Raw genomic sequence first — 19,088 nt, 5'->3', positions numbered from 1 at the left:
ATAAATGCTGTAATACTTTCATTATTTCACATAGTACCAGTTTTCCTGTAGCTATTTTATGTTTTGCTGTGCAAGGAAATAAAAAACAAATTTATTATTCATTTATTTCTCTGCATTAGCTGTTCTTTGTTGTTAAGCTCAGGCCTAAAAACAATAATGTAGCATTTAGGGAAAAAGATACATCCTAGTAACCCTGCACTGGAAGCCAAGATGGAGAAAATCTCCACAGCCACCATGTATTTTCCTCTTGTGCTCAGGTAACTTGGAACAAAAGAGAGCCAAACACTGCAAAATACCAACATACTGAAAGTGATGAACTTGGCTTCATTAAAACTGTCAGGTAACTTCCTGGCTAGGAAAGCTACAGTGAAGCTGACAATGGCTAGGAAGCCCATGTAGCCCAAGACACAATAAAACATGATGCTTGAGCCTTCGTTACATAGCAATACAATTTCTTCAGTCCCTGAGGGTGTGTCCACATCTGGGAATGGTGGAAAGGTTCCCAACCACAGAATACAAATCCCTACTTGAGTACTGGAGGAGGAGATGACTACGGAATAAGCCAAGCGTTTACCAATCCATTTCCTCATCCTGGATCCTGGTTTAGTAGCCATGAATGCCAAAACCACAGAGATGGTTTTGGCCAAGATGCTAGAAAGGGCTACAGAGAAGACAATGCCAAAAGCAGTTTGTCGGATACGACAGGTCACCTCATTAGGCCTTCCGATGAACAGTAAGGAACAGAGGAAGCACAAGAGGAGGGAGATGAGGAGAACGTTGGTGAGGTCTCTGTTGTTGGCTTTGACTATGGCAGTGTCCCAGCATTTAATGAAGATGACAAATACCAAAATTGTGGTCAGAGACAACAAAACCGCAAAGGAAATTAGAACAATGCCCAAAGTGTCATCTAAAGCCAGGAAGTTTGGAATCTTAGGAATGCATTGATCCCGATCTTTGTTTGGATACTGATGATTTGGACAAGTGACACAAGTTTCCATGTCTGGGAGGGAAATGAAATTTAATTCAATGAACATTATTCTCAAGATTAAGAACTGTTTTTTCAAGAGTCCCCCTAACAAATATTCACCATGGAAACATTACAAAGCCTTTGTAACAATGTGCTTCCAAAAACAAAAGCCGAAGATCAAACCCAGAGTCTTAACCCCCTTCTCCCCCCATTATAATAACAACTGCAATGCAGTGAAAAGAGAGAATCATTGCAGAAGTTATTCAATATCTTGGAAGCCAAAATAATGATAATTTGATTAGACTTTCTGCTGGCGAAATAGCTTTGTTCTTTAAAAACAGACCACAACTTACATTAAATCCTGGTTAATTAATTTCTGCTAATGCACAACTGTTGTGCAGTGAAAAGAAAGAATTATTGCAAAAGATATACAATATATGAGAAGCCAAAATAATGATGTGTTGAAACTTTTTATCCTCTGCCCAAATAGTTTGTTCTTAAAGAACAGATCATGTCTGCTCTATCCTGATTGATTCGTTTCCCTTTGTTTCAAGCTATTTTATCGCACGCTGCCTTGATTCTTGGGTGTATTGTGATATATGGACAAGCAGTGGTGCATTTATACCAGAAATATGATGCCATTCAAGAACTTATAAAATATCAGAATAATGTCCACTTTTTGATTGCTGACTCAGGACCCTAAACTGTGTTTTATATAACTGACTTTTTATTTTGTTCTGTGTACCAATGTTCTTTTGTTGCTATGGCTGATGGCTGACACAAATCAAGTTTCATTCATTCGTGCTGGAATGGGATGGCAAAAGCAGGGATAAGGAGAGATGATGCGGTTGGACCGAAAGAGAACAACAAAAAGGGGAAAGCTATTGGGTGAATCGTTTCTGGGAAGATTCATAACCAATGTGCGGAACAGTGAAAGATGTAGAACTGCTAACAAACCTCTGGAGAAAGGGGAGGACAAGAAAGGGGACAAGAAAGGGGAGGACAAGGAATTGGTACTGATTTCAGAGTTGCTTTTCTGGAGGTCTGAGCCATGGTGTGACAGAAACTATATTGTTTGAAAGTATGGTGGTTTTGGAGCACTATGAGAAGGACCTCTAAGGAGACCCAAATCCACCAGGTTAATGAGAGGGGAGAATTCTTGAGGGCTCTCAAGACTTTCTTGAGACGCTTCATAACAGGTCTTCTGTTTTAAAAGCATTTTTTTCACACTAACCAAAAATAGTTTTAATGGGATGTTCTACATATTCGGACAATGAATTATGCCATTATTATTTCAGAGTTACTTTGGAATTTCGTTACGCTGAAATATTTTACCTGTGTTTCTAATCATATTATAAGTTTTCATAATATTATCAAGGTCTTTCCATAAAACTTAACTATATAAACAATAAGAACCATATATTATATCATGATTTGAATGTGGGGGGGGGACCCCAAAGTTAATAATCCAACCCGTTCAGATGGGCAGGGTACAAATAAAATTATTATTTAGAATCATAACAGCTAACTTGCAAAACAGTAAATCCTACCAATCTCATTTGAAAACATCCCATCTGGACATGGAACACAATCATAACAGCAAAATTTCTCCCCCTCCTTTTTAAACTTCCGGTAACCAGGATGGCAGTTGTCATTACATACTGAAACGGGTGGCACCTATCCAAAGGGAAAGGTTATTATTAAGAAAATGCCTGGGAAATTGATGATGATGAAGAAGAAGAGTTTGGATTTGATATCCCGCCTTTCACTCCCCTTCAGGAGTCTCAAAGCGGCTAACATTCTTCTTTCCCTTCCTCCCCCACAACAAACACTCTGTGAGGTGAGTGGGGCTGAGAGACTCCAGAGAAGTGTGACTGGCCCAAGGTCACCTAGCAGCTGCATGTGGAGGAGCGGAGACGCGAACCCGGTTCCCCAGATTACGTGACTACCGCTCTTAACCACTACACCACACTGGCTCTCCGATCTTAAATAAGTAAGATCTTAAATAAGTAAGAATCTGATCTTAAATAAGTAAGAATCACCAGTAAATAAGTAAGAATCTGATCTTAAATAAGTAAGAATCACCAGTAAACTGGAGTGTAAATGATATGGAATAACATAGCCATATGAGCACAGGTGCAAGATTCAGTGGATGAAATACTGATTATGTCAAGCATCTTACAACTAAAGATTAGAATTTCTATAATGAGTCCACCAAATAATTGACCTATTTATACATCTGATCTAATACCATTAACTAGGCTGGAGACCCTATGACTCTCCATATTTTGTTGAATTAGCATTCCTATCAGCCAAAGTTTTCCAACTGAAGGGCCAAAGGTTTCCATAGTTATGATGACTCATTTATACAGATACAAAATCAATACAGGTGTGGAATAACTAAAGGAAAAATATAACAAATCCTTTTAATGTTCATAGATAGCTCACCTAGAAAGTATATTGGTATTTATTGATTAAACATACGGACAAAACCTTTTCAAGCTAATTTTTCCAGATTTGAAGATGCTGTAAAAGAAAGCCTTAAAGCCAGTAAGAAGAGCTTCGAACATCTATCAGTTGTATAGTATAGTTATGTTGAAAATGAATGTAATAGAAAATATTAAACATCATTGTATCCAGTCTGCTTGACACGTGAAGAGTCCCACTTCATTTTATCTACTGTCTGATTGACTGTAAGATGTTAAATGCAGATAGAATGTGCCAGGAATGGGAATACAACCTAGGTGTAACAATAGATGAAGATGCCTGGGTTTGAATCAGGATGAAACGTCCTATAAATGCCACTTTTGCAAGAGACCAAGAGGCAGTGCTTAAGGCAGTGTTTCACTGGTACTACAGTCAAGCATTCTCACATCACTTTTACAACCTCATCTCATGGCTGGTGAAGCTGTAACAAGAGGGGGAAACTTTATACATTTATAGTGGGAGTGTTACAAGTTTACTGGGTTTTGGCAAAGCACATTTGATGTTCTTCATAGTATTATTGACCAGCCATTTTATTGCTTGATCATGAATGTTGCTATTTGAGAGGCAGTGTGGCTATTTCCCCACCTGAGACAAGTTCCAATGCCATTTGATTCTGTCCTCATCAATGGTGAGTTGTTTCCCAGGAGGTGCCTGAGGATCCAGTTCCCCCACTTTAACCCTGATGTAGGACTCATTTGGGAAAGTCACCAAGTTTCTAATAGCAAATCCACCTACTAATTCCCCATGTTTGTTAAATGCAATTTCATCTCCAGCACTGTTGTTGAATGACATCCTCTGAAGGTATGAGTGGAGCTAGAGAGAGAAAGAATGAGTTGTAAAATCTATAAAGGGTTGTAATATTATAATTACATTTATTTTGTGCTGGCAAAATCACAACGAAGTGCAGTCAGCTTTTGGTAGCAGATACAGGAAGAGAGTGACAAATAATCAAATCAGTGGAAATTCAGGATTTGAAGGTGCTTCCCAATATATTTAGGGAGGATAGCTAAGACTATTACAGTCGCTGGAGGCAAGAAGGCTTCCCCTAGAAAACTGAATTCTTGTTGAAATAAGGAGTGGGGAAAGAACACAAGCTTGGGCTAAATAAATGCAAGCAGACAATAAGATAAGCTAAAAAGGATTTCATTTTGCCCATTCCTAAAAACATAAAGAGCAACAGTAAAACATTATTTAAATAGTTGAGTAGCAAGACTTTGGCTAAGGAGGTGCTTGGACTCTTGGATGACAAGAGAGACAAATGTGTGCTAAAAGAAGAAAGCAGAGAAAGTGAATTATTTGCATCCTCTCCAGCCTCTGCTTCTGTTTCTGATTATGGACTGTTCCCTGCCCCCAGCCTCTCCCTGCTCACTAAACCCTGTTACCTCTACAGCTTCCAATACCTCATTTTCCCAGTCGGTTCCCTTTTCTCCCTCTGGCCACCCATCCCACCACCCACCACCCACCCCTGGCTCTGAGCCTTTTTCCATTGGCTGTTCCCTTGGGGATTCCCCAGCTGACCCCTTCCACCACTCCTCTGCACATAGCCAGTCCATGACATTAATCTTATAGTCAAAATATGTAACTTCTCTTTCAGATCAGGCTCCATGCTTGAGGACTGGGGAGAGGCCAACATAACACTAACTATAAAAAAGGGATTCAGAGAAATCATGTAAATTACGTACTGGTTTGAGAGTGTCACCAAGCATAATGATATGATCCTGTTCTTGGTTTTTGCAAAATGTTAAAGTGGCTTACAATATAGTACCTCTCACCTGGAAGCTTCCCTTTCTTCTACCATTCTCTTAACCTTAACCTTTCCCTACCTGTCATTGAGTAGCCTTCCACCATCTATCTTAGGGTTGCCATATCTCAAAAAATAAAAACCACAGCACCCCAAAATTGTATGGCAGCCCTAATCCTATCTGCTGCTTTCGTGTAGATGTGGTTATTGGCTCCCAATGGCATCCCAGAAGGGGAGACACTGGAACAGTAACTGCATGTAAACTGCACACTTTATGAAAGAGAATATTACCTTCCATGGTTCCCCATTCCAAGGACATGGCCACCCCCTGGCATCAGTTATTCTGTAGTTGCCTCTAGATGAGTACCTGAAGTGTAAGGCATGTGCCAGAGCATAGACAGCATTATAGATAGCATAACTGTGCCCCGTCATACTCATTGCAAAATAAGGTGCAGGAAGGCTGTCCAGCATCTCCTCTCCTGTACATGGGTTTGTGATGTCTGTTGGCTCCATAGCGTTTGGAAATTTACAGCTGAATGCTTGTTCCCAGAAATCCTTGATGAAACCATCTTTATTTGTCCAAGAAGGACGTACATTCCGAAGAAACTCTTGGAAACCTTCTGGGTCACTGTAGTGAATTGCAAAGGATATAGCACCATGAAGCTCTTGTAAATCAATGCCAGCTATCTTTTGAATGCTAGATAATGTGAAGTCAATTTGGGCTGTTGTAATCCACACTTTTGCTGTAGATACCATCTCCTGATATTCAGGATGTATTTCTTGAATTATTCTAGTTAATTCTATAGAAAATGGCAACCATAAAATAGAAGAAGTTTCTCCATATATAATAACTGCGTTAGCTTTGCTCAGTGAAAAAGCTGGCAAAAGACTCCTTGTATCAGCACCAAACTTTCGTTCATACAGGAAGTTATACAAATTTTCACGAATTCGTCTTATGAATGCCAAACAGATTTTATTCTGCAAAAGCATTGGCTCTATGGTCTGCAAAAAATGTCCTCCGCCTTCATCATCTATAGCCATCAGCCCTACCCATTTCCATCCAAAGTACAGAAGTAACTCAACAGTTCCTTGATACTGAAGGGCTTCATTGGGAACCATACGATAAAAGGAAGGGAACTTGATTTGATCATGCACTTCTTCATGAAATGAACCATATGATATCTAAAACAAACAAATAAAAGTGCACCATTTCAGTGTGGGGGAGGAGCTCAGTGTCTCTACCTTACTAATGGGAAACTGACCAGGCATAACCTTCATCTAAGCCAACCATCCATCCATCCACACATGCATACCCAGAGATGCTGATGAGTTTGGTTGACTGGAGCCAGATGTAAATTTGCCCACCTAAAAATCTAACATCACTCACCAAGAAGACCTTATTTGGATCTGGTAACCATCTTTCCAAAATGAAATCCCCCTGTAAGAACAGGAGCATGAAACAGAAAGGCATCAAATTTGACTCATTAATTATCTAACCCAGGGGTAGTCAACCTTTTTATACCTACCGCCCACTAATGCATCTTTCTTGATGGTAAAATTTCCTTACTGCCCACCAGTGCTCAATGGAAGGAGGATTCAGCTTGTGCTGTAGAAGCCCCTACTGCCCACCTAGAATCCTGAAACGCCCACTAGTGGGCGGTAGGGACCAGGCTGACAAGCCCTGATCTAACCGGACAAAGATGCACAATAGCAAATCATCTAGTCAAAACCCTTGCAATGCAGGAATATTTTGCCCAACATGTGGCTTGAACCAATGACAGTCAAATTAACAGCCTCATGCTCCACCAACTGAGCCAACTTAGCAATCAACTACCTACTTCATTGTGTTAGGTGACAAGATAATAATAAGGAAAAAAAAGACTTGACTTTTTTGTGTCACCAAATTCCTAAACGAAAGGGATAAATTCCCTTTGTTTTGACATTCAAACCCTACCTGTGGAATCCTGTAAAGACCTAAGATGTCTGCCATTGCTGAGGAGGTCTCAGAGCTTAGTCCCCCAATGACTCCTATTACATTTTCCTGGATACCACATTTGTAGTTGGGTACAAAGTTATGTGAGTTAGACAGCAGGTTTTGGGTGTTGTGGTAGGTCATCCTTGAATCAGTATAGCTGTCATAGATGTGGAACCCCAGAGTGACGTTAGGCAATACCTTGGGATTCTCATTGATCTCTGCCACAGCAAACATCAGGGCTAGGATGTGCTGGTAGAACTTTGTCGTCATGCTGCAAATGAAGGGACTTTCATTGGAAAATTAAACAAAGTTATTTTAACACTGTTTTCATCTAGATATGAGAGCTGAAATTGCCCAAGTTTAAAGAGAGGACACAGCCAACAAAGTTAGTCATTAGCTAAATTCCGTTGGCAAGAAAACAACTGTGCTATGATTGTTAGAATTATATAATTCTGTATTTGGAGCTTCCTTCAACCAGATCAGAGTTTTAGTATCTCAGAGCACATCAGTTGTGGAATTATCTATATAGATGGGATGGAATATTTCCTTGTATTTCACTGCATTTGTTTGTAATATTTCGTCCATTTCCCCCCCCCCCCCTTTAACGCTGTACAGTTTCAGCAATGAACATTAACTGTGCCACAAAAGTGTGATAATGAGTTTGGAATCACTGCTACTAAAAATGCACCAGTTTCACACATGTTTGTGTACATTCAGAACCTTCCTTTAAAAAAAATTGAAACCCAATTTTGAGTGGACATAGAACTTAATGCAGGGAACTGCCTTCTACTAAGTCCCTCTAGCTCAGCATTTTCTACACTGATTACTTTCATGTTGCAGAGTGGGAGTCTTTGTCAGCCCTGCCAGTGGATGCCAATAATTTAAACTACAACCCTTTACATGAAAAGCATGTCCTGGAACACTTCCTTACTGCTGTTCCCTATAGGCAGACACAGACAGGTCATACGTTCTGAATGGTATGTGCATTGACCTCCACCTTGTGCATTTAACTTGACATATTTGGTGTTTCTAGCTAGTAATCAATTTATGAATGAAAGCATGAACTTTATTTCTATGGGAACATTTCTAATCTGGGATTTGTCTGAACCCCCTCCCCCCAAATATACACACACTTCTTCCTGAAATGATGGCAGTAAACCAACAAAAAAGAGACAAAGAAATAACTGATGTGTCTGATTTCTCCAGATTTATGATTTGTCAGATCTCTCCTGCTCTCTCATTCGGCTGATCTCTCTCCCTCTCTGCATGGTTTCTGCCTCAAAATGGCTGCTGTCGACCAGCAAAGAGCAAACAAGTGAGGAAGGAAGGAAGGAAGGAAGGAAGGAAGGAAGGAAGGAAGGAAGGAAGGAAGGAGGCAAGTGATGGCTGTTCGGATAGCTGAATCTGCAGAGTGTATAGAGAAGTTTGGACATAATTATTTACATTCAAATCAGTGAATCTCCACTTAGAGAGTAGGCAGATAATGGGACCTTTTTCAAAGAAATCAAGGAAACCTGAATTCAAAGAAACATGCAGTCAACTGTACAAACATAAAGAACCACTAACACATGCACACACCACAGTTTTATAGAAGGAAACAATTCCTTACAAAGGGTCCTGAATCAGTTCTGGGGAAGGTTGCTCCGTGAATAAAACTTTAGAGAAAACGTAATGCATAAGAGTTGTCATCCCACCAATGAGAAGATCACCTGGCTCATACCAGTCATGTGGAACACGTACAGGTTTCTTTCTGCTGCAGCTAATACTATGCACTTTGCACACCATGTTTGGAAGCAGAAGGAGAAAAATCACCATCCTAATAGTAACCTTCTGTCCACACATGAAATCTCCCACGTCTCTCAGTTTACCATATCATTAGAACTATTGACCTCATTTGAGCAAGATGACTTTATTAGCAGCTGACTCTGCCAACACACTACTCAAAGGGACTCCTATCCACCTTAACCTTAACCTCAACAATATCACAAAAGCATACCTTGAATGCCAATTAAACTACATAAATTTGAAAGTTGAGCTCTACACTGAAAGTGAGAATCTGGTCAAAATGACACAGCCCTAACTCTCTCTATTCCCTAATCTTAGCTGTCTATGGAATACTGGGGAACTTATAAACATTTCAGACTTTCCAACTGAATGTTTCCCCCTTCTGTGAAGCCACTGGAGCTTTGGTCAATTGAATTGATTATACTGGTTTAGATAATTGCAGGGGAAATAATAACTTCTGCAATGTTATTGCCTGCTGAAAATCTGTTACATCACAGAGTTGGAAGGGAACTTCAAGGTTGCCCCTGGGCATGGGGGTTATTATTTTGTTTGTTATTATCTTAAGTGTTGTGTTTTATATTGCAAACTGCCCTGTGATCTTTGGATAAAGGGTGATATATAAATGTGATAAATAATAATAATTTTATACTTTTAGAATATTTATTAATAGTCCAACACCATTATGGGAATTCCATAACCCCACAGATCCTGTGAACAAATTCTTTGTGATGAGAATTTGTGCAAGAACCTCTAACTTTGCTGCACTTCTCAAAGCTTGAACTTCTCGAATCTGAGAGCATATAATGCTACATTTTCTGCACTGGTTACTGGCATCCCTGTAGTGTTTCAGAGTGGAGGTGCCAGAACAGCATCTAAAACAAATAGGCAATGATTCTACAATCCAATAAAATTAAAAAAAGCAATTTGATTCATCTAGAACAAGTTCATCTGCATATCTAGGAAAAGAACATAAAGAAAGTTACAAACTATTCTATCAGTTATAACTTTTTTTGTATCAATTGCTCTCTGTTGTTCAGGTCAGGTCTCAGAAGAATGATGTAGCATTTGGGGGAAAAGATGCAACAAAGTAACCCAGCACTTGAAGCCAAGATAGAGAAGATCTCCACGGCCACCATGTATTTTCCTCTTGTGCTCAGGTAAGTTGGAACAAAAGTCAACCAAACACTGCAAAAGACCAGCATGCTGAACGTGATGAACTTGGCTTCATTAAAAGTGTCTGGCAACTTTCTGGCTAGGAAGGCCACGGTAAAACTGACAATGGCCAGGAAGCCCATATAGCCCAAGACACAATAGAACATAGTAGCTGACCCTTCGTTACACAAAAAAACTATTTCTTCTGCCATTGAGTGCATGTCCAAATCTGGGGATGGTGGAGAGGTTGTCAGCCAGAGAGTGCAGATGCCCAACTGAATGGTGGAGGAGAAGAGAACTATGGAATAAGCCAATTTTTGTCCCAACCATTTCCTCATCCTGGATCCTGGTTTGGTGGCCATGAATGCCAAGACCACAGATATGGTTTTGGCCAAGATGCTAGAGAGGGCCACAGAGAAGATGATGCCAAAAGAAGTTTGTCGGAGAAGGCATGTTGCCTCATTAGGCATTCCAATGAACAGTAAGGAGCAGAGGAAAGATAAGAGGAGACAGATGAGGAGAATGTAGGTGAGGCTTATATTATTGGCTTTGACTATGGCAGTCTCCTGGTGCTTGATGAAGATGCTAAGCACTAGAAGTGTCATCAGAGACAACAGAAGTGCAAAGGAAGTTGAAATGATTGTCAAAATGTCATCATATGCTAGGAAATTTGGAATCTTGAGAATGCATTGATCCTTGGCTTTGTTTGGATATTGATCTTCTGGACATCTGAGACAAGTTTCTTTGTCTAAGAAAAGAAATGAATAAAAAACCACAAAGTGTTAAGAACTGCCTCGCCAGGCATCTACCAAAACTAACTATATTTCACAAGGGGAAAGGTAAACATTTTCTGACCAAGATGCTTGAAAAAAATGCCATCCGTCATATTTTCAATTTACCTACGTTTCCCCAACCAAATTCTATACAGATTTTGCTATTGCATCACGACTAGAGCGATTACTAACAAAGTCCTGACAGGTGATATTTATCTTCCTTGTTTCCTGGTAGTCCTATATACAGTACTTAAACTTTTATGGTTATTGTCACACTGCAGTTGTGACTGCAGTTGTGTGGCCACTAACAGATGGCACTAAGAAATACAGCATGACAACACTCTTACAGGTTAGTGAGCAAGAGAGCAGTGTGTGTGTGTGTGGCTGAAGTTGCTGAGAGGGCAGGTAGTTGGCCAAAAGAAGCTGGCAAGTGAGTGGTGGTGGAGGCCATAGCAGTCAGTGATAAAGCAGTGGGATGGGCAGTGAAGGCTGGCGAAAAAGTTGTGGGGGCAGGAGACCTCCAAACCTAACTGCTCTCCGTAGGAAAGGAGAGAGAAAAGCATTCACCACCCATCATATATATCCACTATAAATCCTTTCTGTTCAAAAGAGAGATGAGTGGGGAAATATTTCTATATTTTGGCTATCAACTCAGTCTTCTCGAATTCAGATAACCCGAGTTTGTGCTCAGGTAATTGTGTATTTTGCCTCAGCTCTGCAATTCAGGAGTTTTGATCGTATTGCATTATTGTCTTTTAAAATGATATTTATTTCTCTCATTGATTAACCTTACCATTTTTCTCTTTGGTAATTAGGAACTATGCTTGCTTAATTAAATTGCCTAACTTTAGAAAATGAGACTTTCATGAGCCCTAAATATTCTGTTTTCTGAATACAGAGAGGAAGACCTGCCTTCATTCCTCTCCACCATGACATCTGTTTCTAGGATAATCTAAGGTGCTGCTTTAAGCATTGAAGAAAATGTTAGATACATAAAATGTATTCTTAAGGTTTTACCCTGAGCAGAACAAATGTGGCATGGGGTGTGTGTAGGTGTCACATTTTCTAAACAAGGAGATTTCCTAGAGAGGGTTGAAGCAAAAACTCCCCTTCTTCAATTTTACAGGTCACCTACACAATTGGAAACAGTTTCTGTTACTTTCATTTTAAGCCATTGGATTTCCCCAGAAAAGTTTCCAAAGTTATTGCTGATTCAAAATCACACAGTTTCCCGAGTGTTGCAACTTCATTTTGGGGCATGAGTACAAATTCCTACCTTAACATGTTTTCTCAGTTATCTGTGATGCAAGGACAATGGAAGGACATTCTATGTCTTATGGCATCAAAGTTACATGGGAACTTGGTTATGTTAACTTGTGTCATTTGTTATTCTAGCAAGCTTCACCTTACTTTATTTTAACAGAAAATAAGTGTTCATATCTATATAAGCAGGAGGAACAAATATTATTGCTATCATTTCATAAAATGTACAAAGCTAATTAAAAGAAGCTTGCAGAAGAACTGATCAGAGTTTACTGCAGTCAGTGGTATAGCTTGGTAAATCTTAGCATGACATCTCCTACCCTTCTCATCTGAGAACATCCCATCTGGACATGGAGCACAATCATAGCAACAAAATTTCTCCCCCTCCTTCTTTTTCTTGCCATTACCAGGTCGGCATTCATCATTGCATACTGAAAGAGGTGGTACCTATCCAAGAAAGAAAGAAAGAAAGAAAGAAAGAAAGAAAGAAAGAAAGAAAGAAAGAAAGAAAGAAAGAAAGAAAGAAAGAAAGAAAGAAAGTTTAGCATTAAAAATGTTCAGAGAATTCCTCTTACATCAGATGATCCTTCAGCACACAGTAATGTTGATGACATTGTTGCTGTGTACACCATACATTTTAAACATATATAAATCACACCCACTCTATAGGATCCTGGAGACTATAGTTTCTTAAGGATGCTAGGAATTGCAGCTCTGTGGGGAGTAAAGTAGAATTTTTGGGGAGAGTTATGCTGCTGGATGTAACTGGAGGCAACCTTACAATATTATGTGTGGTGGAGTCTCCTTCTTTGGAGGTCTTTAAGCAGAGGCTTGACAGCCATATGTCAGGAGTGCTCTGATGGTGTTTCCTGCTTGGCAGGGGGTTGGACTCGATGGCCCTTGTGGTCTCTTCCAACTCTAAGATTCTATGATTCTATGATTCTATGTGCATCAGGTTCAGGCCTGCTTTTGTAAATGAATGAACCTTAGCTATCCCTATGGATGGCATCTACAGTGAGGAAAACAGGGGGAGTGTGACCCTATTGATTCTCCTGGACCTCTCAGTGCCCTTCAGTACAATTGACCTTAGTGCCTTCCTAGATCCTCTCTGTGAACTAGGAGTTGGTAGCACTTCCTTCCAGTAGACTAATTGCCATTAGGGCATAGAATAGCATTTGGAGATCATCTTTTGACCTCTTCACTCTTGCACAAAATAGAACAGGGCACCATTTTGTCTCCTGCGCTATTTTACTATCCACATGAAACTGCTATGGTTGGTCATTAGGGTCCACGAACCCAGTTTCCATCTAGTACGCTTCAGAGACATAGCTCAGTTTCTTGGTCTTATCTGATTCAGGAGTGCCTGCAGTAATGGGCTAGATTAAGGCTGGCAAAGTGAAACTGAATCCTGTGGGTAAGTGGTTTCCAGGCTTAGGAAATTTGCAAATTGTCTGTTCGGGGGGGGGGGGTGTCACTCTCCCTCTGAAGAATCAGGTATATCTGTGTCATTTAGGCCCATTTAGGCTAGGTGTGTCTTTAATTAACTTTGGCTCATGTGCCAGATCAGACCTTTTCTGGGTAAGAATAACTTGGGCATTGTGGTTTGTGTCCTTGTAACCTCAAAGCTTGACTATTGCAATGCACTCTATGTAAGGCTGGCCTTAAGATTGGTCTAGAAGTCCCAGCTGGTGCAAGATGCAACAGTTCAGGAGCTTGTGGAGCAACTTATGATCCACAGAGGACACCTCTATTGAAACAGCTGCACTTCCTTCCAGTACACTGCCGTGCCAAAATGAAGGTTGTGGATATGGCAGTAGCACACAAATCTGTATACAGATATGCCTGAGTGTACACCTGAGTCACTGAGAGACTTTCTTGGTTAGAACATGGTCCTGGTAATACCAAGGTTGCAGGTTCAGTCCCCATATGGGACAGCTGCATATTCATTCGTTGCAGGGTTTGGGACTAGATGATCCTCAGGGTCCCTTCCATCGCTGCAATTCTATGATTCTACTATTCTTCTCCTGAACCCTGCTCCGTAATTACAGTATGTTCACTTGGTTTAACAATTCAGGTTGGCTTACGAAGGATCAGAGCCTTCAGCTGGATTGTCCCCACTTTATGCAACTCTAACCGCATGTACACAATGGAAGCCCGAAAGCTGTATACATACATTCCAGTGCCTGCTAACAATTTCCTTTTTTACCTGTATTTTCTGCCACCTCTTCACACATTGTTCATGATGTTCTATATCAATATATTTTGCAGCAATAGGAATTTGTGGTTCATGTTTTAACTTACTATGCATTTAATGTATTGCTTTTACTGTCCAAAACTTAGATTCATTAGTTCACAGTTGTATATAATTTAATAATAATACTGACGATGATAATAAGGTCCAGCACCGAGGGCCTTCTGGTGGTTCCCTCACTGTGAGAAGCCAAGTTACAGGGAACCAGGCAGAGGGCTTTCTCGGTAGTGGCACCTGCCTGTGGAACACCCTCCCTCCAGGTGTTAAAGAGAAGAACAACTACCAGACTTCTAAGTAGTTGTTCTACTTAGAATTCTAAGACATCTGAAGGCAGCCCTGTTTAGGGAAGCTTTTAATGTTTAACAGACCACTGTGTTTTAATACTTTGTTGGAAGCCACCCAGAGTAGCTGGGGAAACCCAGCCAGATGGGCGGGGTATAAATAATAAATTATTATTATTATTATTATTATTATTATTATTATTATTATTATTATTATTATTATTATTATTATAGCATAATGCATAAGTGAAAAGAATAAAAAATATCAAATACAAACCAAAGTGCCATCCTGTGAACAACAAGTACAAATAAATCAAACCTTTGAAATAGTGCCAATCCTAGGTAAAGATAGCCATCAGTTCCAAATATTGCAATACTAAAATCAACATTTTAGCAGCAATCTCAATAAAATGATCTCAGTTAAAAGCCATTTTGGTAACAATGGTTTTCAAAGAATTTTTGAAACAAGTAACAGTAAACACCAATGCAAACCCCTTAAAGGAGAATTTAATTGCATAGGGACCACCATTGAAAATGGTGTGCCAACAGCTCCGAACGTCCAAAGCTGATGAACTAATACATTCATATGGTTGAAGGCAGTCCTTTCAATGGTGGCTCGTCTCTGTAGAAATGCTCACCATCCACATATCAGATTACTTCATATATTTAACAAACATTTGTTTGTCAACACAGTGGGGTATTCCAGTGCATTTCAGAGTTATACGTTATATGAATGAATTCCTCCATCATTTTATTTACATCTATTACCCTCCCAATTCATTGTAAGACCATGAAGCTGATACTTGAAACCTGATTCAAGCCTTTGTGCCATTCGACTCGGTCCTCAAAAATGGTCAGCTCTTTCCCAGGAGGATTGCGAGGATCCAGTGTGCCCACTTCCACTCTGACGTAGGATTTATTACGGAACGTGATCAAGTTTGTAATATCAAATCCAGCTGCCAATTCCCCGTGTTCATTTAGTGTTATTAAATCTCCAGCACTATTATTGAATGAGATTCGCTGAAGAAATGAGTGAAGCTTGGTGGAGAGAGAAAGATAATTTTATAACATCGTAATATTAAGGGGGGGGCTTAATGGGGGGATGGGGAACCTGTGGACCAGAGAGCCAGTGTGGTGTAGTGGTTAAGAGTGGTAGACTCGTAATCTGGTGAACCGGGTTCGCATCTCCACTCCTCCACATGCAGCTGCTGGGTGACCTTGGGCTAGTCACACTTCTTTGAGGTCTCTCAGCCCCACTCACCTCACAGAGTGCTTGTTGTGGCGGAGGAAGGGAAAGGAGAATGTTAGCCGCTTTGAGACTCCTTTGGCTAGTGATAAAGCGGGATATCACATCCAAACTCCTCCTCCTCCTCTCCTCCTCCTCTTTGAGGACTGGTAAAACTAGTTCCTTTTTAAAAGGAATTTTCAATGGTCTGGTTCTACACAAGGGTTGAACTAAATTCATCCTGTTCCATTTTTAAAAAATCCATTCAAAAATTCAATGTATTTTTGTTCTCTGCAATAGGTTGTTGAGCAACCACAAGAAGAAATGAAATTAATTTCCTTGTGTTGTAAATTGTGGCATGCATTGAACTGCTTGCTGTGTGATGAGGCTTATTTCATTGAAAAAGTCCAGCCAAATAATCCGAATCTGGTTGCACCGCACATAGAACTCATAGGCTGTGCGCAACATATACACCCCCTTTATCTACCTCTCAGTGGTCCTGCTTACACCATTTGCATGAAGCATTTAATGTGCATATTTTTATTCTCTCTGTGCATGTACAATAAAGACCCCCATTTTAAACCTGTATGTGTGTGTTTCAAGGTAAATCTGCCCAAACGTGTTGCTGCCACTGTCAAAAGAAACTAATTCACAAGATTCGTAAAACATGGGTATGTAAAGCATGAGTCTACTGAGGAGTTTTATCAACAAGAAGTGAATTAGGGTTGACAAAGGACAAGTGTGGTAGCAAATATAGGAAGATCAAGAGAATCTTCAAAAGGAGAAATGAGGTTAAAAATATTGCTATTAAATGAAATCAGATAATGTTAAGGGAAGGAATCTGAGAATGAGAAAAGCAAGGAGTGTTCATATACTGTAAGAATTTAGTAGTCAATTTCATGTTTGCTACTGCATGTCACATCACTGTGCTATACCCAGGGGTTCATTATTCATATTTGTCATTGAGGAAACACTACCTTCCAGGGTTCCACATTCTTAAAAGACAGGTTTCCCCAGGCATCCATCCCTTTATTGCTGGCTCTTTCTGAGTACATGATATGCAAAGCATGTGCCAGAGCATGGACAGCATTGTAGATACTGTAGCTGTGGCCAGTCATGCTCATTTCAAAAAATGGTGCTGGAAGGCTCTCCAGCATCTCCTCTTCTGTACATGGAGAATGTCTGAAGAATGTAGACACACCTGCAGAATCTGAAACAGAACAACTGAACGCTTCTGCCCAGAAATCGTTGATAAAACCATCTCCATCTGCCTCGGAAGGATTTATTGTCTGAAGAAAGGCCCGGAAATCTTGAATTTCCTTTGAGTGAATTGTAAAGGAAATGGAACCATGGAACATACGGCTAATAATATCACTCATCATTTGAAGTTTATACACTCTGAAATCAATTTGGGCCGTCGTAATCCACACCTTTACAGCAGAAAATGTATATTGACGATACTTTGTTCGATACAAATCGATTGCTGCTACAGAATTTGCCAACCATGTGATTGGTGCACTTTCTCCAGATACAATAACAGCATTGGCTTTGCCCACCAGAACAGCTGGGAGAATATTTAATCGGTCCAACAACATTTTGAACACATTTTCAGAGAAACGCACATTTGTTGGAACTCTTTGTGTGAATTCAGAACAGATTCCATTTTGGGAAAGCATTGGCTCTATGGTCTGCAAGAAATGTTCTCCACCTTCATCATCCTGGGCAATGAGGCCAACCCATTTCCACTTGAAATGCAAAAGGAGTTGAATAATTCCTTTGTACTGAAAATATTCACTAGGAACCATTCGATAAAAGGAAGGGGACTTGATTTGATAATTGACTGCTGGTTGAAAAGAGCCATATGAAATCTGAACAATAAAAGCCAGGCATTGCTGAGTAGAAACAGGAGCTCATATTTCTCTCCATTTATCTAAATATTTTAAAGCCACTATTCTGTCTTTTGCACATACATAATTTCCTTACGCTATCTTCATCAATTTTTCCTCAAGCTATTCAGTCCTATTTGGCTTGCAGCAATTCTTTTCTACACATCTAAAACACATTTTTTGGAACCTCTCCCATCTCATACTCATAGTTGGATGCCTAATTTATTTATTTTTATTTATTTTGTTTATGAGGCATGTCCCTTCTTACTAGCCAGATGGGTGGGGTATAAATAAATTATTATTATTATTATTATTATTATTACTACTACTACTACTACTACTGACTAATTTCATTTTTTAAAGAAAAACTCTCGCCTGTGGAAACAGGGATGTTAAACAGGAAAAATGTTTTTATTTTACAACAAACTTGTTAAAACAACAGATGCATCAATTCTTTCAAGTAACAGTAAAATTTACATGCACATGCACACATAAATTCAATGGATGTTACAGGTTTCTAAACAAGATGGTAAATGTATAGCTTAAATTTACTTCAGTTCCTTAAACTATTTGCAGACATGTTACTGCTCAGGTCTTAATATTTTGGTTCTGAAAGAAGTTTGTACCTTCTGCCAGTTTCCCAACCTTCTATAAATCTGGGTCCTGAGGCTCCTCCATGAGTATACCAGGCCAGGGGATCACTGCACATTCCCCTTCTAACTGGTTTGGGGTTATTATTCTCTCTACCCAGAAGATCTTTGCCCTTCTCACTGAATCCAAGTAGAATCTTCCCTCACAACTTCAATTCTTCTTTCTCAAATTCAACTACCCATTTCTCACTTGTTTGTATACTCTTAAAATTTTCTAGCGATTGTCTTTTAATTGAACACCCAGCTCAGGATGTTTCCTCAGGGTGAATTACACATACAGCTCAGAGGCTATACTACTATCCAGTTGAACTCCAGAAACCCAAACCCTCAACTCCATTTCTTTTCCCCTCCAAAAGTGTCGCATCCATAATACCTGCAGTCAATCTGAATGAGTCACCAACCCAGCACTTTGTGAGATATACCACTTTGGGGGGTTTCTGCCGCACTGCACCACCAAACCCTGGTCTATCTGAGCTTTCCGTCACAGTTTCAATAATTTCTTCCTCACTTTTAAGTCAAAAAATCTTCCACAGTGGCTTACATACAACCAGCTAAAACAAGTCCACATCATTCAGTTCATTTTAATTCTCCTCTCTTACTACACCACTCAATCATTATCAATCATACTAGAAAGAGAGGAGCTGGCTAATTT

At 39.8% G+C, this 19,088-nt stretch overlaps 1 protein-coding gene across 1 annotated transcript; it reads right to left on the bottom strand.

Annotated features, from left to right (window-relative positions):
- Positions 1–9,953: 9,953 nt before the first annotated feature.
- On the bottom strand, positions 9,954–17,705 carry LOC114583420 (vomeronasal type-2 receptor 26-like). Its single transcript, XM_077918047.1, has 4 exons — positions 16,878–17,705; positions 15,486–15,713; positions 12,464–12,590; positions 9,954–10,855 (listed from the first exon to the last, which is right to left on the bottom strand). The coding sequence occupies exons 1-4, from the start codon at positions 17,703–17,705 to the stop codon at positions 9,954–9,956; spliced, it is 2,085 nt and encodes a 694-aa protein (XP_077774173.1).
- Between the last annotated feature and the right edge of the window lie 1,383 nt (positions 17,706–19,088).

This window comes from Podarcis muralis, chromosome 13, assembly GCF_964188315.1.
Source record: "Podarcis muralis chromosome 13, rPodMur119.hap1.1, whole genome shotgun sequence".
Classification (NCBI taxonomy): Eukaryota; Metazoa; Chordata; class Lepidosauria; order Squamata; family Lacertidae; genus Podarcis; species Podarcis muralis.
This window is presented reverse-complemented; position numbering and strand designations above follow the sequence as displayed.

Excerpts from the sequence above, each read along its gene's own strand:
- LOC114583420 (XM_077918047.1), bottom strand. The coding sequence starts at position 17,705 with ATGGTTCCTAGTGAATATTTTCAGTACAAAGGAATTATTCAACTCCTT. Across the intron at positions 15,714-16,877 it reads AGAATGTGGAACCCTGGAAG|CTTCACTCATTTCTTCAGCG; the intron begins GTAGTGTTTCCT and ends CTCTCCACCAAG. Across the intron at positions 12,591-15,485 it reads GGCACAAAGGCTTGAATCAG|GTACCACCTCTTTCAGTATG; the intron begins GTTTCAAGTATC and ends TTTCTTGGATAG.